General features: G+C 35.2%; 1 protein-coding gene across 1 annotated transcript in view; it reads left to right on the top strand.

Moving 5' to 3' along the window:
• The first annotated feature begins 2,020 nt into the window (after positions 1–2,020).
• Positions 2,021–25,192, top strand: part of gpr176 (G protein-coupled receptor 176) — a 32,602-nt gene continuing 9,430 nt past the window's right edge. Inside the window, exons 1-2 of the mRNA XM_030128944.1 lie at positions 2,021–2,943; positions 24,577–24,829. Coding sequence (XP_029984804.1) covers positions 2,658–2,943; positions 24,577–24,829 — 539 coding nt within the window. The 5' untranslated portion in view covers positions 2,021–2,657. The remainder of the gene's footprint in view (positions 2,944–24,576; positions 24,830–25,192) is intronic.

The following is a 25,192-nucleotide window of genomic DNA, read 5'->3' as shown; positions in this document are numbered from 1 at the left end:
ATTTCTGGTGACCCCAGACATTCAAAACAGAGACTTTTTTTTTTGCTAAAATTAATTTGTTTTTGATCATGTAATAGTTTACTATACTATGTTGCAAATAAACATTAATTTTAGACGACATTTAGTCTATATAATGTATATTATTATGGACAGAGGCAGAAAAGCCAGGTGTAGATTACTGCACAAAGTGTGAATTTTATTTTCCTTGGTCAGGATATGTACAGTCAGTCCAGCTTGGATTTACAAGGCTGAAAATTAATACTGAACAAACAGTGACTCAAATTATGAATTATGAAAGAGCTGCAGCATCTGAAACCGACCACAATGAACATTTAAAACATAAACAGTATCACCGTGCTTCAGTTTCAGCTTCAGTTCATCAAGTCTTCTATGGATTGGGATTGTCTCTGTCAACTCACCATATATTTTCTATTAACCCTTTCATGCATGAATTATGAGAACCTTAATCAAGATTTTTTTTTCCTGGGTGTTTTTATTCCTTTTTAGGCACGAAAAACAACGTTACTGAAATTTATTTTTTTTATGAACCTATTTTTTCATGGATTAACAAAAATATCCACTTAGATGGACATCATGTGTTTAATTTTTGAAGCAAAGAAACATGCATTTACTGTCATAGTATGTGAAAACTATGAAATAAATGTTTTTTTAATGTTGCTAATTTGATGTTTTCTCACATTTTAACATACTATAATAGTAGTTATTACTCACTCAAATAATATGCAAAAAACAACAAAACACAACAACTTTGGGAAAAATACCCCTGTTAAACACAGTCTAATAACAATTAGCAATGATTTACAGTCAAATACGTTGCTACAGATCAGGTTTATCAAGAGCTGCAAAGTTGCAGTAATGGTCTGAATGTCAGTGTATTATGGGATGATGCATAAGTGTCCACTGTGTTGGTTGATATGCAAGTAAAACAACAAAACCCATGAATATATACAGGAGAACAGCTGGAGAATAACTGTCCACTGGAGTGACCACTATGCATGAAAGGGTTAATAAGTTGTTGTTTTTTTGTTTTTTAATCAATTACTAGAAATTTCAGGCGACCCCATTTGAATTCCAGGCGACCCCATGTGGGGTCCTGACCCCAAGGTTGAAAAACACTGGTATATTGGGTTTTCAAGAAAAAAATATCACACTGATCATGTAGAGGGCTTCAAAAGTCACGTATCAAATATGACACATTCGGTGTTGGAGGGTTAAGTATGTATTTTCTGTATGTGTGGATTTTTTTTTTTTTTTTTCCAGGATTGGGGTAATGATATTACTGGTCAACAACAAATTTATTGTTTAAGTTTTTTGAGCTGATTTAGGATAATTTTGGTGTGCTGAATCCAAAAATCACATTAATTTTGCTCAATCAGGTCAACTTTCTGAACTATGCTACATATTGGCTTTTTAACATTTTTGCTTACATTTATGGGCATTTTCACATCATATGATACAAAGTTCTTTCACATTTCTTGCAATAAACGAGTTCTGAAGATTTTACTTTTGCCAATTTATGATTAATGTTTTTTTAATATGACAGGTGAATGAAATGGCTTCGACTAGAAGATCTTGCAAAAATAAGCCTGACGTATTCTGCTACATCTGCGGTGAATACACCATTGTACCTAACAGGAATCCTGTAAGAAAATGATTTTTTTTTTTCTCTTAAAACCTATTTTGGGTGAGAACTATATAAAAAATCAACTGATAAAGTCACAAAAATGTAATCAATTTTGTGAGAAGATCAAATTTTTCAAAATCAAATTGGCAAAAAAAAAAACCCTGACCTGATTGAGAAAAACAGATGTCATTTTTGGATTTAGCGGTGCAAAATGGTCCTAATTCAGTTGAAAAAACCTAGACAACTTGCAAAAAACATTTTTTTTGTAACCCAGTGTATTTCTTTGTTCTGCAAAAGAAAAATAAAGGGAAGAAGAAAACAAAACAACAAAGACTAAACAGTATTTTTCCGTGTGTGTCCAGTGCTCCTCTCCTTTTCCAGACTGCTGGTCATTCATAAGATTCAGTGGAGTTTCTTGGCTCTGGTAGAAGAGGAGGGGCTTCCAGTCTTGCGCCTCATGCTGTGGAATATTCAGTGGAGTCTCCCCACACCAGCCAGTCCTCCAATAAACACTCTCTGACTGTGCGATTGGCAGCGGCAGCGGGAGTAGCAGCCTGTCAGCCACAATATTTTTCTGGACGGAGAGAGAGAGAGAGAGAGAGAGAGAGAGAGGTGATGGTAGTGTGTTGAGCTGCAGGATTCACGCTTCATCCTCCAGAACGGACACTGGATGTCAGGGCGCACGGATTTCTGGGATTTCTACCATGCATCTGCGTTGGAAATACACCCGACACACAACCTCGGCTTTGATGTGATGTGAGGTTATTATTATTGCACCATGTTTTTTTATAATTCCTCAGACAGTAGATCATCTTGTTGCCGGCTGTTGCCTTCCTGGGATCTCCTCTGCACATAAAGTCCATATTTGGACATTTGCAGCCTAAAATCCTCACGGACAGAAATGCATCTGTATTGCCGGCTGACATCCCATCAACCCCGTTAAACACCGTCTGCATCGCCGCCTGGGGGTGGTGGTGGTGGTGGTGGTGGTGGTGGAGGTGGGGGGGCCAACATGGACAGTGGGAGCCGGGTTGCGACGGTAGGGGACGGTGCAGCCAATTTCACATCAGCTCACCTCTGGTTGGATTTCCTGAACGCATCGAACCCGAACCCGACCCGGTGGGACAGCATCAGCACCAGCAGCAGCATCAGCACCAGCATCAGCATCATCAGCACCAGCATCGGTCCACCGGCCGAGGAAACCGGACTGGACGACCCGCAGCGCCTGGTTCGAGAGCAAGTCTACCGGGATTTCACCACCACCATTCAGGTTCTCATCCTCATAGGTTCGCTGCTCGGTAAGTCGGATTCTGCATGAAATATATTCTGCAAAAATCAGTGCACAGGCCCCACAAAAGTACCCATAAATAACCCTGCAATATTGCGAAATTGAAATATTGAAGATTTTTACTGATTGAATGTATTTGTTGGATTCTTTAAAAAAAACAACAACAAAAAAACATGTTGAGTAACAGTTCCAAAAAATGTTGCATGAATACAGTCTTATGTAACAAGTACACAAAAGAGATTAAACTGGATTGTACAAATTAGGTCCCTTATTCCAGAGATGTCAAACATCCGGCCCGCGGGCCAAAAGGGGCCGCCAAATGGGTCCAATCCGGCCAGTGGGATGAATTTGAGAAATGCATAAAATTACACTGAACCAAGGTTATTATCATTAACGAAAACGAACGAAATGACGAAAACTAGAATTGTAAAAACATTTTTGTTGAGTGAAATAAATAAAAACTATAATTAAAACAAAAAAAATGGTAACTAACTGAAACTGTATTGTGTGCTTACAAAACTAACTAAAACTTATTTAAAAAAAAAAAAAATTATGGATAAAATTCCTTTTATTTTTGTCAGTGTCAGATTGGTATGAAAGTGATTTATTTCCCTTAAGCAATTTTAGCTGGCGGCCCCATACAACACTTAACAGTCCGTCACTTGTCGTCACTTGTGGTTTAGAGTCGTCTTTTGGTCTCCACTTCACCTGGAAATAATGGAGACTAAAGTTGGGAAAAAGCAGCAGAGTCCTGTCTGGGATTTATTTCAATATGACAGCGATAAAAGATATGAGAAGACTAAAGCTAAACCAAAACTAAGCATTTTAAAATTAACAAAAATGAATAAAAACTAGCAAACCTGCTCTAAAAACTAATTGAAACTAACTGAATTAGAGAAAAAAAGTCAAAACTAAATAAAACTAAACTATAATGAAAAATCCTAAACTATTATAACCTTGCACTGAACATATTAACAATCAAAGGGGTTAAAATCATTTTAGTCCCAGGGGCCTCACTGATTCCATCTGAAGTGGATCGGATCAGTAAAATACTGTCATAATAACTTATAAATAATGACAACTCCACATTTTTCTGTTTGTTTTAGTGTAAATAAAGTCAAATTGTGTGAAAATGTTTGTCCTTTCGCAAAAAATCTGAATAATCTGAAGAAATAGGAACAACGTGAAATGTTTTATATGCAATTTAACAATATTATGCCTTTGATCTGTAAGTTGTAAAACACATATGTAACTGATTAACTGTAGTATAATATTGTTAAAATTGCACTTATTTTTTTTCTCAATAAATCTCAGGTTGTTCATTTTATTCACATGTTTTAAAGCAGGGGTCTCAAACATGCAGCCCGGGGCCCAAATGCAGCCCGCCAAAGGTTCCAATCCGGATCGTGGGACATTTTTGCAAAGTGCAAAAATTCCAGTCTTGAATTGAATTCAGAAAAAAAAAAAAAAAAAAAAGAGCTTGAATTAAGGAAAAAATTTTGAATTAAGCAAGAAAATCTTCAATTAAGTAAAAAAAAATCTTGAGTTAAGACAAAAAAATCTTGAATTAAGCAAAAAAAAATCTTGAATTAACAATTTAAAATTTTTGTCTTTGTTTTAGTGCAAAAAATAACATTAAGTTATGGAAATATTTACATTTACAAACTATCGTGTAACAATAAAATGTGAATAACCTGAAGAAATATGAACAACCTGAAATGTCTAAAGAAAATTAAGCACAATTTTAACAATTTTTTGCCTGTTATTAAGTGTTTAGTGTCTTTGTAGATCCGATCCATAATGTACATGTAGAAATGATAAGTTGGGGCATAATATTGTTAAAATTTCACTTATTTTTCTTAAGAAATTTCAGTTTTTTCAGGTTATTCACATCTTTTTTGTTTGGATAGTTTATAAAAGTAAGTATTTTCATAATTTAATGTTTTTTTTTTCTTTACACTAAAACAAAGACCAAAACTTGGAGTTGTCATTGTTTATATGTTATTATGCTATTATTTTACTGGTCCGGCCCACTTGAGATAAAAATCAGGCTGAATGTGGCCCCTGAAGGAAAATGAGTTTGAGACCCCTGTTTTAAAGGCTAGTTTGTAGACACAAAAATTTTCATCATGTAATTTTACTCTTTTCACTCTAAAACATACAGGAAAGTTTGGAGTTGGCATTATTTATAGGTTATTATGTTATTATTTTATGTACAGTATGTGGCCCCTGAACTAAAATAAGCATCTGTTTTTATTCTTTTAATTTATGAACTCACCGCGTACAGTTTATGTTAGTGTAGATGTGTCTGCTTATGTCCTGAGGGTGGTTTTCTTAAATGTTTAGGACCAATTAAAGGTTCAGTGTTTTGTTTGGACAGAAGAAGCTCAGGAATCAGCCTCGTGATGAATTGAAAACTTTTTTGCACTGTTGATGTTTTCCTTCATACATCACTGCTCTGATTTTCATGGAAGTTGGTGGACATGGAACAAACTCCTTACATTTTGGAGCAGAGCTATGAAAGCGTCTGCCGGTGTTATTCCTTTATAATTATCATGGAAGGAGCCCCATAAACCTCACTCTGTTCCATAAATTCTATCTGGAAAAGGTCAAAATTATATTATATGAAATTATATAGTTTTCTTCACAACCTCAGTCCTCTTCATCCTGAAATTTCACATCAGGAAAAGAAAGAAATTGGGCTGAATAAGAGATGGAGTGTAGTGAATACTGAAAAAAAAAAAATTTCTGAATTGCATTTAGTCAAAAGTGTATGTAAAAATATAAGCTCAACCCAGGCTAAGAACCTAGAATCCAATGGATGCATAGATATATTGGTTGATATCTGCCTATATCAGCTGTCAGCATACAGTAGTGGCTGATATTTATTTATTTATACTGGTTTTACCACCTGAATAAGAACTATTTAACAAAAAATATCCATATTCATTTAAGTATGCAGTATATGTAGAGTATTTTTACTGCCTTCCCGCATTGTCGTACAGTCTTTTCTCATGAGGAATTGAAACCCTGAAGCCTCTTGATCTCAGAATTTGCTGACTTAAACAAAACTCTGCAGCCTGTGTTGTGTCACTATTGTGTTTTAATACATTATTGTGGATTCAGACTGTCGAATGAAGGTGATAGACTGATCAACGAAGAGCTTTTTCAGACAAAATCCCAGTCCTCTTGACCAGGGCGACCCATTCAGACCTGGACTGGACATCTGTGATTAGAACAATGATATTTTTTGGTGTTTTTTTATGCAAAATTGATGATATAGGCTCATACTCCACATTAGTTCCAACGTACAGCTCTGCATCATCATCGTGGCTTAACACTTTCATGTATTAATTGTGAGAACCTTAGTCAAGATTTTTTTCTTCAGTGTTTTTATTCCTCCTTAGGCATGAAAAAAAAACAATGCGATCCAGTTTTTTTTTTCCGGTGGAGTTGCAAAAACATCCATGCATTTAATTTTTGAAGTAAAGAAACATGTGTTTAAAACCCAATATCAGAGAGGGATATGAAAACAATGAAATAAAAACATGTTTAATGCTGCTAATCTGATGTCTTCTCACACTTGAACATATTCTAATGCTATTAATTCCTCATTTATCGAGATAATGTGCGAAAAAACCCTTCTTGTCTAACAAATAACAGTTGATTTACAGTCAAACATTTTAGTGCAGATCAGGTTCATCAAGAACAGCAAAGTTACAGTAATGGTATGAATGTCAGGATATGAGATGATGCGTAAGTGTCCACTGTGTTGGCTGATATGGAAATAAAACAACTAAACCCATTAATATACAAGAGAACAGCTGGAGAATAACTGTCCACTGGAGTGACTTATGTATGAAAGGGTTAATATGATTTCAAAACAGGAAGTGGCAAGTTGAGCTGTTTTCACCAAAGAAATGCCATTTTATTTTGATTTTTTTGTAGTTTTGTTGATTTTGGATGCATTATCACCAGCATAGATGATAATACAGTCATAGCCTAGAAGGTTGGAGAAATGGCTTGTGACTAAAGGGTTGTCTGTTCAATTCCCCAGACTGGCAGATAAATTGCTTGCTCATGTGCCCTTGAGCATGACATTTTCCCCCCTATTTACTCTCTGGACGCCTGACATGGCAACCTACCTTGTCTGTGATGTGTTCAACTTGTGATGGGTTAATTTAGTTTTGTCTTGCATGTATAATATACTGACAAATAATAATAAAGATTCCTCTGTTTACTGCTCAGAAAACAAGTTTTAACCCTTTCATGCATAGTGGTCACTACAGTGGACAGCTTTTCTCCAGCTGTTCTCTTATATATTCATGTATTTTGTTGTTTTACTTCCATATCAGCCAAAACAGTGGACACTTGTGCATCATCCTAAACACTGAAATTCATACCATTACTGTAAATTTGCTGTTCTAGATAAACTTGATCTGCAGTAACATGTTTGAGTGTAAATTAATTGTGTGTTATTGTCATTAAACTGCAATTAAGTTTTTTTTTTTTATTATTTTGCATAATATCTCCATGAAGTGAGTAATGACTAGTATTAGAGTATGTTAAAATGTGAAAAGACAACAGATTAGCAGCATTAAAAATATTTTTATTTCATAGTTTTCACACAATATATCAGTAAATACATGTCTCTTTGCTTCCAAAATTAAACGCATGGTGTCCAGCTGAGTGGACATTTTTGGAACTGCATGAAAAATAGGTTGATAAAAATAAAAAAAAAATTCAATTGCATTCTTTTTTTTCATGTCTAAAGAAGAATAAAAACACTCGGGAAAAAAAAATCTTGATTAAGGTTCTCATAATTTATGCATGAAAGGGTTAATATTTACTTCTCAGACAGTTTGGTGAGAGGGTGGTTTTGAGATAAATATTGAAGATTTCCTTGTTTATATGGAGCAAAACAGAGATTACATGACAACAAAAATGAAAGAAATCAACAGAACTTAACATCATTATATCGCCATTTTAAATATTGTATTGTATTGGCCCAAAGTTTTGCAATCATCATCCTATGTTTACAGATGTAGGTCCTTTGTGAAGTTAATATTTCAACTTTTTCCCACTTTTTTCCCCATATTTTCAATTATTGTCCTTTCCATATTTAAGAAAGAATGCTCACAACACTTATGCTACTAATAGAAAGAAGTCAACAATTAAAAGTGACTTTTTATGTTCAGTTTTGGCAGTGATTTTAAAGTAGTTTGGCTTTGGCGGTGCCAAAAAGACTGTTTTTTGGTGCTACACCTTAGCCTTTATGGTGGGAAAAAAAAAAACCTGCCTACGAACACCGCAATGGTGAAAGGTTGGCATGAACGGGTAATATATATTTTTAGAAGAATAATTGAAAGTCTGACTCTTCAACATGAGGAGCTGGTGCTGGGCAGCTTCACAGGTATGTTGTGAAGAACACATGCAGAGACGAGAAGAATACTATGTGGATTTCATGTTGGCAGCCTCAGGGAAGTCATGATAAAATCTATATATTCACTTCCTGTTGGACAGTTTTTTGCAGCATGAATTTAAACAGAGGATGGAGAGGAAGGATGGAAGGATGTAAACTGAACAGGTGTATGATTAACTTCTGTAAGCTAACATTACCTGCTCTACCAAGAAATTGGCAGTGATTATTGGCAATCACTTCTAAATTATTACCTTTTTTTCACCCTGAATATGTGCTGGCTATGTGACAGACGATGTGCTGCCACCAACAGAAGCACAGCCTCCTGCTGCTGCTGCTGCTGATGATGATGAGGAGTGAGGAAGGAGCTGTGTGAATTAATGGGCCGCATCAGTTGTACACAGTCCAGGCTTTGACATTCCCTCCATCATATCGGCAGCCAGAAACATAATCCCTCCTGCTTTGAATGAGCGCTGCATGTGAATGTTGTATGTGTCACAAACGTGGCTGTAACATCATGTCTCAAAATGCTGTCGCCCAAAATATCTTTTGCGATTACTCCTCCTGTGACTTCTGCGAGAGACGAGTTGAACCAGCGTTTTACTATGATGAAATACAGTGAAATGAGCATCCACCTCCTGTTGGTTATATTAAAGGTCATGAACTAGCTTAACGTTTGAGGAAGGCTTTTTATGATATGACCTAAAGTAGTTTAAGGTAGTATTGATATTCTAAACCAGTGGTTCTCAACTGGTCTGGCTTCAGGACCCACTATCACACTTCAATGACAAACTGCGACCCAAACTGATAAAAGTTAGACTTCTCAAATTTATTTAATGAAAAGATACAGAATATCATAGAATGAAAACACAGAAGACGAGTTTAATGATAAACCAAACTGACCAGCAGGTGGGCATGCTAAATATGGAAATATTTCCTTTAACACTAAATTAGGTACATTTGAACCAAAACTAAAATGTACACAAAGTTAAAAAATTAAAAATGCATTAAGTCACTTATTCAAGATTTAAACACACTGAAGTTTTTTAAAAAATTCATGGGAAGGAATGTTTCTCGGCCCAAAAAAGAGTCTGTTCGAGGTGCTCTTTGGAAAAAGGGATTCAAAAAGTAGCTATTTACTGAAAGAAAAACCCAAGGCACTCTCTTTAAACATTAAAATGCCTTTATTGACATGGCACGGTCATATCTAGACCATATCTAAGTCTAGATCATATCTAGGTGTAGATATGACCGTGCCATGTCAATAAAGGCATTTTAATGTTTAAAGAGAGTGTCTTGGGTTTTTCTTTCAGTTGATATCTACACTGAAGTTTTTGTCTTCAGTGTAAATAAAACCATATCTGATTGTAGTCATTGCCATACCTAAGTTTTGTCATGATATGAATAGAAACTTTAAGATCTTCTTTAATGCTGTGAAATGTCTGGTGTTAATTAGCATTACAGTGCATTACTGCCACCTACTGTTGGACAGTGTGAATGGACAGTGCTCCGCTCCATAAAAAATAAAGCACAGGATTGGTTTTATTAATTTTTTTTTTTGCTCAGACTAAGGCCCACAACCCGATGAAAACAGGTTTGTGACTCACTTTTGGGGTGCGTCGGGGGGAAACTCTCTCCCAGGGGGTGCAAGCACATGGGGATGTTGCGAGTGACGTCATGTTGGTGGGTGTGTTAGCGGCTACTGTTGTACATCACGACATTGTAAATCTCTCGGCACATACTGCAGATAGTCACTAATAATAATAATAATAATAATAATAATAATAATAATAATAATACATTTTATTTATAGGTGCCTTTCAGGACACTCAAGGTCACCGTACAAAGTTGTTAAAAATAAATAAAACACAATTAAATTACATATACAGGGTGGGGAAGCAAAATTTACAATGAACATTTAGTTGTTTTTTCTCAGCAGGCACTACGTCAATTGTTTTGAAACCAAACATATATTGATGTCATAATCATACCTAACACTATTATCCATACCTTTTCAGAAACTTTTGCCCATATGAGTAATCAGGAAAGCAAACGTCAAAGAGTGTGTGATTTGCTGGATGCACTCGTCACACCAAAGGAGATTTCAAAAATAGTTGGAGTGTCCATAAAGACTGTTTATAATGAAAAGAAGAGAATGACTATGAGCAAAACTATTACGAGAAAGTCTGGAAGATACTATTAAAGAAGAATGGGAGAAGTTGTCACCCGAATATTTGAGGAACACTTGCGCAAGTTTCAGGAAGTGTGTGAAGGCAGTTATTGAGAAAGAAGGAGGACACATAGAATAAAAACATTTTCTATTATGTCCATTTTCTTGTGGCAAATACATTCTCATGACTTTCAATAAACTAATTGGTCATACACTGTCTTTCAATCCCTGCCTCAAAATATTGTAAATTTTGCTTCCCTACCCTGTATACATATATAAAACACAAAGGTACATAAAATGGCAGTAGATAAAAGTGAAATTATGGAATTGAGTAGGCCTGTCTGAATAAATAAGTCTTAAACTGGGATTTGAAGGTGGTAATAGAATCAGAGTTTTTTATGTGTTCTGGGAGGGCATTCCAGAGGCGGGGGGCTGAGCGGCTGAAAGCTCTGGACTCCATGGTAATCAGGCAGGTGGGAGGGTGAGTTGGACAGATGAAGATGACCTGAGACTGCGGGTGGGAATGTTTATGTTGAGGAGGTTCCTGAGGTACTGAGGGGCAAGGTGGTTTATGGCCTTGAAGGTAAGAAGTAGAATTTCATATATGGTGCAAAATTTAACAGGAAGCCAGTGGAGTTGTTGCAGGACAGGTGTTATGTGACTCATGGATGGGGTTCTGGTGATGATACGTGCGGCAGAGTTTTGATAAGGTGAAGGGAGCTCACTTTCGCTTTCTCACAACTTTATTTATATAATCCACCATGTCCTCCACATACAGGTCCGTCACATTACTTGTAGAAGTACATCCCCCACCCCCATCCCACAAATTTTTTCGGCATGGGGGGCTGCCAGTAGGCTGATGATGCTGTTAGTGTGGCTTGGTTCCAAAACGTTTGAGAAACCCTGTTCTAAACTCTCAATAGGAGGTGGAAATCTTGTACCAGAGCATATTTAGCACGACCAAAACCACCAACAAATCAATGCTACATATCCACAGACTGTATCACTCACCGAATAAAGTTTGAAGCCAATTGTTGTATGATGGTATTGTCAAGTTTTCCTCAAACAAAAACTCAGCTGGTCAGAATAACGCAGTATTTTATCATCTTCACGTGCTGTGTCAGCTGATAGTTTACATTATTTCTCTGTTAGCTTAGCTGTGTTTAGACAGAAAACAGTCACAGTAAAATTTCAGACCACCTCCATTTTCTGTACAGTTTGTCTTGTCAGTAACTGCACTAAAGATCTGTTTGGTTAGAACTGTCACAGTTTAGTCTAAACTGTGGATCAACAAATGGTGAACTAATAACTTTATGCCTTCATAAGCTTCTTAATTAAACTGAAAAGAAACGTTGTGATTTCAGCATCAGACTCTATTATTTTTATTTAGAGCTGTATCCAGTGGTGAAAACAACAACAGTGCTTCTAGCTTTTATCACTTTGCCACTTTCTTTGACTCCAGGAGTTGTTTCTTCATTGTTCTCATCTTCAGCCCCTGGTTTTATAGTTTACTTTATCTTTGGAGACCAGCAGAGTGACTCACTACTCCCTCTAGAGCACAGGTGTCAAACATGCGGCCCGGGGGCCAAATCCGGCCCGCCAAAGGGTCCAGTCCGGCCCTTGGGATGAATGTGTGAAATGCAAAAATTACACTGAAGATATTAACAATCCTTTTAGTTCAGGTTCCACATTCAGACCAATTCAATCTCAAGTGGGCAGGACCAGTAAAATACTTTCATAATAACATATAAATAATGACAACTCCAAATTTTTCTCTTTGTAAATGTAAATATTTTTATGTATTTACACTAAAACAAAGTATAATTTTGCAAAAAATGGGAATAACCTGAACAAATATGAACAACCTGAAATGTCTTAAGAGAAGTAAGTACAATTTTAACAATATTCTTCCTGTTATTAAATGTTTTGTGTATTTGTAGATCCACTGTGATCTGTAAGTTATAATGTACATGTGTAAATGATAAACTTAGGCAGAATGTTGTTAAAATTAAACTTATTTTATCAGTTTGTTCATGTTATTCCCATTGATTGAAAGGATACTTTGCAGATGTAAACATTTTCATAATGTAAATTTACTTTTTTCGCTGTTAAACATAGAGAAAAGTTTGGAGTTGACATTATTTATATATTATTATGTTATTGTTTTACTGGTTCAAATTTAGCTCAATGTGGCCCCTGAACTAAAATGAGTTTGACACCCCTGCTCTAGAGGTAATAATGCTGCCATGAACAACCTGCTCACATTGTAAATGGAGATGACATTACCTTTGGCAGAAAACAAGCTAAATATGACATCTGTGCACAATTTACATTATGTCCATGCCAAAGAAATATTAATATGTCAGGTATTTTTGCTTCAGAAAATTAAATTAATATGTATCCACGTTTTGCAGAAATGGCAGTGTTTTATTCTGGCTGATTTTATAAAATATATTTAATCCCTTTGGCTTTTAATAGACATAAACACAATGTGAATTTGAATGAAAATCAAGTCAGATGTTTTCTGAAAACATAAGGTTCCAACACAACATAAATGCACCACAAAGCAATTACTATTTTAAACCAGGCCTATGAAACCAGTAACAGTGAATTCTCTTGTGGCTTTTTTTCCTCCACAGATAAAACATAGATCAGAGTTTAATCTGATTAATGTGCCACAGATTACATGGCACCATTGCAGGCTAACAGTCCTAATGACTATAATCAGGTCTGCATGTGAGGAAATATCACACCGCGTCAACGCACACTATTAGTTTCCATTCATAAATTCCTTAAGTGTATATTTATAATTACGTATCACACCACAGGGAAGTGACTAAGAAGGTGTTAATCATGTTGTTGTTTCACACTTTAATTTTAACAGGACAATATGTTTAGACTCTTGGAAAAGTCTTGTTTTTGAAACTAGAAACAGCAGCTCAGTGATAATAAGTCACATGTGACACAGCTTGCTTTGCAGCTTTAAGCTTTTTTTCTCTCAAAATATTCTGATTTTCCATGTTGCATCCTATAGTTATAAGAAAAAAGAGCATTCAGGCGAACGTTTCAGACACAAAGAACACAAGTGTTTTTTTACGGACAAAGTGTTCTGACCATCAAAAATGACAAGAGACGCCCACTGAATGAAGGGTTCATTAGTGAATGCATGAAGTTTGCCTTTAAAACGGCTATAAACCAAGCTCAAATGGCCTGTTTTTTTTTTCTAGATCTGCCATTTTCACCCGCAAACATTAAAAAAACCAAATTATTTAAACAAGATTATATAAATAGAGAACTTTAGGGGCTTCTACCATATGTTAAATGATGTTCTTCTGGTATAAAATGTAGTGTTAGTGTGTTAATAATGTTTACATACCACATACATTCACTGAGACAGTGCGACACATCACACCTTTGCTGTCGTACTATAGTTAGATTTCACACAGCTCCTGCCAAACACTAGAACATACACTAGAACATAACATAACCTACAGTACAGTGCACTTTACAGACAGTGGTTGGATATTAAAACTGATACTGATTTTTGACGTTTGGACTTTTAGAATAAAAATAACCTGGTGTTTTTTAATTCATAAAGACCCAGCGCTCCTTTTCTGGCAATTCCAAACTGAATTTTTCTCTCTATTTAGCCTTTATCAAGTGATTTATCGCCATGTATTTTAATATTATCCTCTGTATTTTACACTTTTTCAGTGAAAATCCTGTATTTCCTGTATTTAATTTACTGATAATGTAGATGTTCATAAAATCTCGGATTACAGTTGAGGGTTAATATACAAAAAACAAAGAAACTGAAGAAAAACTGACTTTTTCAGCAAAGATATAACTAACTGAACATTAAACAAGTGTCTCCATCCATTGTCATTGATCCAACTTCATGGGTTTTTACTGGTGAATCAATGTTGTAGAAGATGGCAGTGTTTCCATGGTAGCTTCGGAGCCTCTGAACATCCAAATGGGTCATATCTGATGACCATGAAAAGATCCAATCCAACTTTATTTGTAAAGCACTTTAAAACACCCGCAGTGGACCAAAGTACTATACAGAGGAATAAATAAAAACCATAAAATAATAATAATTTAAAAAAAAAAGATAAAAAATAAAAAATAAAAATCTTATAATTTCGTTGTACATATGTATAATGACAATAAAGGCATTCTATTCTATTCTATTCTATTCTATTCTATTCTATTCTATTCTATTCTATTCAAAATAAAATAATAAAATACAAGAATAGATTAAAAGACATTGAACAACTGTACAAAAAAGGAAAAAAAGAAAACAGTGCTGTACAGAAGAATAAATAAAACCGAAATAAAAGAATAAAATACAAGAATACATTAAAATACATAAAAAGCTGTACAATTAATAACAACAAAAAATAAGAAAAAATAACCATTACCAAATAAAACAACAGAATAAAAATAAAACAATAAGATGACGAACTGCATTTTACACCAATTATTTACATGTATTGCTAGGATTAATGGATCAACAGGTGTTAGTCAGTTTAGATCAGTAGATGCTTTTGTTCCATGGTGGATGTTTGGGTCTTTATGGGTTAAATTCCAGTTCATTCCAGCTTTAGTATTTCCAGCTCGTCTTGTCTCCTCTCTGATTTCTCCTCTATTATCTCCTACGTCTTCTAACCTTTGCTTCTTGTCCTTGACATTTTCCTGCTGCGTTTCCTTTCCTTTCCTTTCCTTTCCTTTCCTTTCCTTTCCTTTCCTTTCCTTTCCTTTCCTTTCCTTTCCTTTCCTTTCCTTTGCTTTCCTTTCCTGCCTCTCCATCTTTAGGCTGTTTACATGGGAATACTTTTCATTTAAATATTTGAAACAGTATTTTATTTACATTTGTATACATTTTTGTCTGGTAGTAGAGCTTCCCATAATGTATGTTGATTTTATTTTAACCATGTGAGAGTTTCATGGTTTTGGAAACAGTTGTATCGATCAGAAAGCAGTTACTGTGTTGGACACTATTTAGTTCTTTTTCTTATCTCAGATTTGGGTGAGCAAACATCAAAATCTTCTATTAACCCTTTCATGCATAGTGGTCACTACAGTGGACAGCTATTCTACAGCTGTTCTCTTGTATATTCATGGATTTTGTTGTTCTTTTTGTTTTTTGTTTTTTTGTTTTTTTTTTGTTTTTGTTTTTCTTACACATATCTTTATTAAAGTTTTAAGACACTACATATCTTTTCTGACATGAATTGGTAACATTATGTAGATCTCTCCTGATCATAAACCCCCAGAATCACAAGCCCTCCCCATAGTTTTCACACAATTTATCAGTAAATACATGTTTCTGTGCATCAAAAATTAAACATGTGGTGTCCAGCGGAGTGGACATTTTTGCAACTTCATGAAAAATAGGTTCATAAGATTTTTTTTTTTTTTTTCATTTTTTTTTTTTAATGTATTTTTTTTTTCCAATTATTTTTATTTTATTTATTTATTTTTATTTATTTTTCAGAAGAAAATTTTCAGTCGCATTGTTTTTTTCATGCCTAAAGAGGAATAAAAACACTCAGGAAAAAATTTTGATTAAGGTTCTCATAATTTGTGCATGAAAGGGTTAAACTCCAGATCTTTTTAACACAGGGATAATTTTAACCCATAAAGACCCAAACATCCACCATCGACCAAAATCATCTACTGATCGAAACTGTTTAATACCTATTGATCCATCAATCCTATCAATACATGGAAGTAATTGGTGTAAAATACTGTTTATTGTCTTTTCATGGTCATCAGATATGACCCATTTGGATGTTCATTGGCTCCGTAATTATACCATCATCTTCTACAACATTGATTCACCAGTAAAAACCGTGCAGTTTGATCAATGACAGTGGATAGAGACATTTGGTTTTTGTTCAGTTATTGATATCTTTGCTGAAAAAGTCACATTTTCTTCAGTTTTCTCTGTTTCTGATATAATAACTCTTAAATTTAATCTGAGGTTTTATAAACATCTACATGATCAGTGAATTAAATATAAGAAAATACTTACTTGCAAAATACAGAGAATAATATTATAATAAATGGTGTTAAATCATTTAAGAATAGTTAAATGGAGAGAAAAATTCATCTGGGAACTGCCACAGTTGTCACACTGGGTCTTTATGGGTTTAGTCTGTGTGGGTTTTCTCCAGGTAATCCGCTTCCTCCCACCATCCAAACACATGCACAATAATAGGTTAAATGGTGAATCGAAATCACCCGTAGGTGTAAATGTGAGCGTTAACCTCCTAAGACCCAGGAAATGTCAGCAAAGTACAAGCTTTTTTTGTTTTTATTAAATAAGTGCCTATATTGGAAACATCATGATGCAACAGTTTTTTCAGATGCAGTTTTAAAAAAAATTATGGAATGTTCTTTGTGGTGGACAGTTTTCTTTTCTTTTTTTTTTGTATAAGGTTGTGAAACTCTTGTCCACAAAAGGTTGAGGAATTGCGTAGAGACCTCACTGGACGAAGGAGCTAAGGAATGCTGAGGCCAGGTATAACAAAAATTAAGTTATACTAAATTTATGCAGCAATCAAGTTTCCCCCACGGCCTAAATTATTTCCCCTGAGAACTGAGGAAGCAGCATTCTTTCATTCTTTCTTTACTCCCACTGCAGTCAAAACATCTTCCATGGTCAAGACAACAGTGGACTGAACTGATAAGAACTGATAAAGACTGAAGGACTAACTGTATGGACAGAGCGAACCCACTGGAGTCTCTTATCTTCGCACACACATTCCACAAGTATTACACAGGTCATGCATCCCCCCTTCCCCCATTACCCCCCTTTCCCCTTCACGTCTGCTGTCGGCCTTGATGTTCACACCGTTCCCCAATTTCCCTTCAAATCCATGAAAAAAATCCCAGAATGTGCCCACGAGTACTGTGTGAAAAATGTATGATGTCTTATATTTGTGCTTTGCATTATCTTCTTCTGTACTTTTAACGCAGTTTTTTTCGAGGGATGGGTCTTGTGGCGGCGCGTGTTGCAGCGGCTGAAGACCCTAATCTTCGAATGGAATTTCGTTTGATGTACTTGTACTGTCAAATGACAATAAAGGCAACCTTCCAACCTTCTAAAAGTGAACAGAAAACCCATAGCTGGGTCTGAGGACGTTAATGGTTTTTTGTACAGGGTGAGTCAGAAAAAATGCTCTTTCCATTTAAATAAATTGTACTGCTAAAACGGAAACACTGATTTTTCTTTTGACCATACAGTCATATTGAATGTGGTTATTGAGCATGTCTGGTGATGTAGTCATAGATTTATTGCATTGCATAAGAGAGAGAAGGTCCATTGTTTATTGGGCACTGAAATACCTGCCAACACAATGTATGCCACAGTGAACAAACTTGAAATTGACAACAATTACAGGAGTCGGGGCTTTGCTTTCACACTCAGGACATAGGCCTACATGACAGTGCACAGGGAGATTTCATCATGGCAAGACCACAGCGATTGCAGGTATTATTTCCTCATCGAGTTGTCTGTTTGGGTCAGGAGAGAGAGTGGCCACCTAGATCCCCGGACTTGACCCCCCTTGATTTTTTCTTGTGGGGGTATCTTAAAAACCGTGTGTATCAGACTGTTCCACAAACTCTTCAGGAACTCCGAAATCGCATCACAGCTGAAATCCAAGCCCTATGACGAACACGAATGGCGAGAAGAGCTGTGTTAGAGATGTGACAACGAGCACAGATTTGCATCAATCTGAATGGTAGCCAGGTTGAAGGTCGTGCCGGACGACTTCGTTGAGACAAAACATTTTGATGGCGAGTAAACATGCTGTAATGGTTGACAATTTTTATTTCATTCACGGTGGCATAAACTGTGTTGGCAGATATTTCGGTGCACAATAAACAATGGACATTCCCTCTGTTATGCTATGCCATAAATCAATGATTCAATCGCCAGACATGCTCAATAACCACATCAATATGACTGTATAATCAAAAGAAAAATAAGCATTTCCATTTCAGTGGTACAATTTCTTTAAATGAAAAGAGCGTTTTTTCTGACTCACCCTGTAAGTAAACTTCAGCCGTGTAAACAACTGGCAAATTGTCCTGGGTGTGTAATGACGGACCACCAGAAGACTAATCAGAGACTCCAAACAAAACAAATGAGACCAGAGTGACTCCTTAAATAGAGGTTTAGTGTAAGTCTGCGTAAGATGGAGTCACTCTGAGCTTTGGTTAGAACTGACTCTTATCAACCATACTGTGGACCTGTGACTGTTTAAAACACAGGTGTCAAACATGCGGCCCGGGGGCCAAATTCGGCCCGCCAAAGGGTCCAGTCCGGCCCCTGGGATGAATTTGAGAAATGCAAAAATTACACTGAAGATATTAACAATCAAGGATGTTCAAATAATTTTAGGTCAATTCAATCTAAAGTGGATCAGACCAGTAAAATACTAACATAATTACCTATAAATTATGAAAACTGCAAATTTTTCTCTTTGTTTGAGTGAAAAAAAAGTTACATTACACAAGAATATTTACATTTACAGACTAGCCTTTTCTAAAAAAAAAAAAAAAAAGTGAATATCTGAAATGTCTTAAGCGAAGTATGTGGAATTTTAATAATTTTCTTCCTGTTATTTAATGTTTTGTGTATTTGTAGATCCACTGTGATCTCTAACTTGTGATTCACATGTATAAATGATAAACTAAGGCATAATGTTAACATTGCACTTATTTTACTTAAGAATTTTCAGGTTGCTCATATTTATTCATGTTATGTTCGAGTACAGTTCATAGATGTAAACATTTTCATTATGGAATTTAAATTTGTTCACTCAGAAGTTATTATTTTCCTATTATTTATATAATTTTACTGGTCCGGCCCATTTTATATCATATCAGGCTGTATTTTATCACCCTGAACTAAAATGAGTTTGACACCCCTGGTTTAAAATATCTGCAACATACATTTATTCAATATTGGTTTTTACGTTATTTTTTGTAGCATTTTTCATTTTGTGGTAGCAAAGAAAGAAAAAGTATAGAACAGGCCACTTGACAGCATTACACAGAATTTTTTCAGGTTTTCACCCAGCTACTTTTTTTAAATAAGTATTTTGTCAATTATGTAGTTTAAGTTGTCTTGTACAGTGGTGGAAAAAAGTGGTGGAAAAAAGGACACCCAAATATAGTGTAGAAGAATCTGTTTGAAGTCATTCTTGAAAAATAAGAAGAATGATAAGATAAAGGAAAAGAAAATAATTGTAACAATGTCTATAAAAACAGTAGTAAAATGGGCAATTGCGTTAGAAATACTAGTAATAACAAATGAGAGAAGTAGTAATAATAATAATCATTAGTAATAATAGTAATAGTAGACAAAACAATATCACTAATATCAGTAGTAACAATGATTACGATTATTGTAATCATCATAAAATAATAATGATTACCACAAAGTAACTAGGCTACTACTACTACTACTACTGCTACTACTACTACTGCTACTACTGCTACTACTGCTACTATTACTACTACTACTACTACTGCTACTACTACTACTACTACTACTACTACTGCTACTACTACTACTACTACTGCTACTACTACTACTACTACGACTACTGCTACTATTACTACTACTGCTACAACTGCTACTACTGCTACTACTACTACTACTACTGCTACTATTACTACTACTACTATTACTACTACTACTACTACTACTACTACTACTACTACGGACTACTTAGCTACTACTACTAATGCACTACTACTACTACTACTACTACTACTACTATTACTACTACTGCTACTACTACTACTACTACTACTACTACTATTACTACTACTGCTACTACTACTACTACTACTACTACTACTATTACTACTACTACTACTACTACTACGGCTACTATTACTACTACTGCTACTACTGCTACTACTACTACTACTACTACTACTACTACTACTACTACTGCTACTGCTACTATTACTACTACTGCTACTATTACTACTACTGCTACTACTGCTACTACTGCTACTACTACTGCTACTACTACTACCACTAGTAGTACTATTGCTACTATTACTACTACTACTACTACTACTGCTACTACTACTACTGCTACTACTATTACTACTTCTACTACTGCTACTACTACTACTGCTACTAGTACTGCTACTACTACTATTACTACTGCTACTACTACGACTACTACTACTGCTACTACTACTACTACTATTACTACTGCTACTACTACTACTACTACTACTGCTACTACTACTACTACTACTACTACTACTACTACTACTATTACTACTACTGCTACTACTACTACTACTACTACTACTACTACTAATAATAATAATAATAATAACATTCAAAATTGTTTTGGTTTTGGAAGAGACAGTAATAATGTAATATAAAATTCATGACACTGCACTTTAAACTTTGTACATTTAAATCTTGAGGCTACCAAACATTTATCTTTTCCTTCTTGATCTGAAGACGTTTTGGAAACACAACCATAATCACTACCTTTGCCGTCAGAATCTACAGGAGATAAATATGATCACACGTTTACTTCCTGTTTATGTGATGCTGCACTCCAAACAACCTGAGTATTTGTGCTAATTTTACCTTGATGTGAGTGTGAGTCACAGAATGCAGAGGCTGAGTGTAATTCATTAATTAATGGTAGATTAGGGTTTCCCTGGAACGCTCCTGTGTGCAGTAAAGCACAATGTGTTCCAGCTCCGCCACAAACCACTCAGCTTCACCGAAATAGTGATCGTCTTTATGGGACATTAAAAAATGGACTGTTTATTTACATTTTCCGAAACACAACCCGAGGCAAAAGCTGACACCGGCTTTCTTCTGTGCAGAACATCTTGCTGTGTTTCCTCAATAACAGCTCAGCTAAAGCTCTGTGGGTAATTACATTTGAAGAGGTTGTTATCACACGTCTCCCAGTGTGACCTGGCATCATTCGGGAAGGATAGTGCCTTGAACCTGCTCCTTTCTTCCTGGAAAGTCTAACTGTGATAGATAAAGTTCACCTTTATAGACCTCATTATCCATCATTACTGTCTCATCATCACAAATTCTGCAGAAATTACAACATCAAAATGCCTGTTTCTCTGCTTTGCACCTCATTTTATCGGCACTGGGTTGAGATTTAAAAGATTGCTTCTAAGAATATTTATAGTTGCTCATGTATTATTATATGCATTATCTTGGATTTCCTTGGAGATAATATAATAACTAGGGCTGTCAAAATTAACGAATTAACCCAGATTAATCCATTGTCACGATTAATCGGATTAAAAATTTTAACGCAATTAACTCATCTGACAACGCATTTTGGGTTTGTCCAAGTAGAGTTACTGTCGTGCATGTGGAAATGGGCAGTTGACCCGATAGTGACAGGCAGCAGAACCAACCAATAAAGATGGAAGATGCTAAACAGCACATTGGTCCTCTAGATGGAAATATGAGGACAAAAAAAACAAGACAGAACAGTTGTTTCAAGTTGTTTTGTTTCAAGTTGTTTTATTGAAACTGTTGAAGTCATATGCATTCCCTTCTTTCTTGAGTCTGTTTGCTCATGCAAAAAATGAATGATTTTTAATCCTGATTAATCGAAATTAATCCACAGCAACCCTGTGATTAATCTGATTAAAATTTTTAATCATTTGACAGCAGTAATAATAAGTTAAAAAATATGATATTATCCTTTGTATTTTGCATTTTTCAGTGTAAATCATGTGTTTTCGTATATTTAACCCATTAAGACCCAGTGCTACTTTTATGTCACTTTCCAAATTGATTTTTCTCTCTTTTTAACCTTTCTTAAGTGATTTATCTCCATTTATTATAGTAATATTCTATCTATTTTGCAGTTTTTTGGTGGAAATCAGTTATTGTTTTTCATCGTGTACTTCAATCATCATGCTGAGATTACATTTGAGGCTTATTATTACTTAAAACAGAGGAAATTTAAGAAAAAGGGACTTTTTAGTAAAATATATCATTAACTGAACATAAACTCTTGCTGTTGTAAATTTGGAATTTTGCCCAGTGGGACTTATAAAGGAATATGTTATGTTATGTTATTTTATGTTATGTTTTCTTATATTATGTTATGTTTTCTTGTTATGTTATGTTATGTTATGCTATGCTTTCTTATGTTATGTTATTTATGTTATGTTATGTTATGTTTTCTTATGTTATGTTATGTTTTCTTATGTTATGTTATGTTTTCTTGTTATGTTATGTTATGTTATGTTATGTTTTGTTATGTTTTGTTATCTTATGATAACATCATCTTATCTTATCTTATCTTATCTTATCTTATCTTATCTTATCTTATCTTATCTTATCTTATCTTATCTAAGTGTCTTCATCCACTGTCATTGATGCCATGGGTTTTACTGGTGAATCAGTGTTGTAGAAGATGACGGTGTTTCCATGTTTACTGATTGACTGTTGATTACTAATAATCAGTATCAGCCACATCGGCTGACCCGTACTACACAGCAAGTGTCCGCCTAATTGTGCATCATATCCCCTGAGAAAAGCAAGAAATGGTTGGACTTAACAGTCTGGCAAAGTCTTCATTTCTGTTTTTAATACACAATATTTAATAGAATTTTGGAGAATGGAACAGACTCAACAGCAAGGATAGAGTCGAACACATCCCCGACCCCAGGGGATGAATAAAAACAACATGACATGCAGACATACACATTATACAAATGTCAGAATGTAGGTACATTACACAGTTCAGCGAGTACACAACTAATGCAAAGCAGTCAAATACCCAGGAGAGTGCATTAAGCATTCACAGAGGCACCGGATGGACTTAATTTACTGTTTCAACACAAATAGATCACACAGACGCCTATGTCCCTTTCTTGGGACTGAGTGAAACCTCAACAGTAACATCCTGTCTGAATATTTTATGTGTTTACTGAAAGATACTAGTATTACCTGTCATCGTTTTACTCATAATTTATGTCACCAGGTCATAAGACTCCAAACAAACGTGCATAAAGATGAAAAAGATGGTATTTAACCCATACAGACCCAGTGCTACTTTTGTGGTAGTTCTTAAATGATTTTTTCCTCTATATTTAACCTTTCTTAAGTGATTTATCATCATTTATTGTAAAATTATCTTCTTTTCTTTGTGTTTTTTCAGTGAAAATCAGGTATTTTTCTGTGTTTAATTTACTGATAATGTAGATGTTCATAAAAGCTCAGATTAAAGTTGAGGGTTATTATTTAAAATACAGAGAAAACTGAAGAAATTTGACTTTTTCAGTAAAATATAACATAAACGAAGTGTGTCCATCCACTGTCATTGATCTAACATTGGAAAAAATCTGAATCTTACCAAGTGTATTTTTCTCTTTTCTAGTCAAAATATCTCATCACACTTAAAATAAGACATAATCACCTAAAGTGTAACTTTTCAGGTAGATATAAGAACTTATTTTTATACAATAGATCTTGAAAATCTTATTTCAAGAAATCTTACCAAGATAAGTTTCACTTGTTCCATTGGCAGATTTTTTTGCTTGAATTAAGTAAAATTGAATTGAATTAAGCAAAAAAAATCTGCCAATGGAACAAGTTAAAATTATCTTGGTAGGTGATTATGTCTTATTTTAAGTGTGATTAAATATGTTTACTAGAAATGAGAAAAATACACTTGGTAAGATTTAGATTTTTTCCAGTGAACTCTATGGGTTTTACTGGTGAATCAATGTTGTAGAAGTTAGTGGTGTTTCCATGGTAACTACGGAGCCTCTGAATGCCCAAATGGGTCAAATCTGATGACCATGAAAAGATGACAAACTGTATTTTACAACAATTATTGACATGTATTGATAGGGTTAGTGGATCAACAGGTGTTAAACAGCTGAGATCAGATGGTTTTGGTTGATGGTGGATGTTTGGCTCTTTATGGGTTAGAGTGTCTGAGGATGACCTCCTGCATGTGTTTGTGCTCTAAAACTCCTTGTCTTTTTGTTCCTCCTTACAGGAAATGCCACGGTGTTGTGGTGCACCTGCTGCACTAATGTCTTTAAGTCCGTGACCAACCGTTTCATCAAGAACCTGGCGTGTTCGGGTATTTGCGCCAGCCTGGTGTGCGTCCCCTTCGACGTGGCGCTCGGGGCCAGTCCACGCTGCTGCTGGTGGCTCCACACTCTGCTGCTGTGCAAGGCCATCAAGTTCCTGCATAAACTCTTCTGCTCCGTCACTGTGCTCAGCTTCAGCGCCATCGCACTCGACCGGTCAGTCCAGACAAATAAATACACACTTCTTAATTACATCATACAATTGTACTAACAGGCTGTTACTTTTTACTCTACTGCATTTGTCTGACAGTTTGCATGTGGTACCCGTAAGTCAGGGGTGTCAAACTCATTTTATTTCAGGGGCCACATACATAAAATAATAACATAATAATCTATAAATGACGTCAACTCCAAACTTTTCTCTGTGCTTTAGAGTGAAAAGAGTAAAATTACATTATTAAAATTTTTGTGTCTGCAAACTAGCCTTTAAAACATGTGAATAGCATGAATAAGATTTACTGAAAAAAGTGCAATTTTAACAATATTTTACTTTTTTTTCCTTCTTTTTTTTTTTAACAC

The sequence above is a fragment of the Sphaeramia orbicularis genome, chromosome 24, assembly GCF_902148855.1.
Source record: "Sphaeramia orbicularis chromosome 24, fSphaOr1.1, whole genome shotgun sequence".
Lineage (NCBI taxonomy): Eukaryota > Metazoa > Chordata > Actinopteri > Kurtiformes > Apogonidae > Sphaeramia > Sphaeramia orbicularis.
Note: the sequence above shows the minus strand (reverse complement) of the source record. Positions and strands in the feature narration are given on the sequence as shown.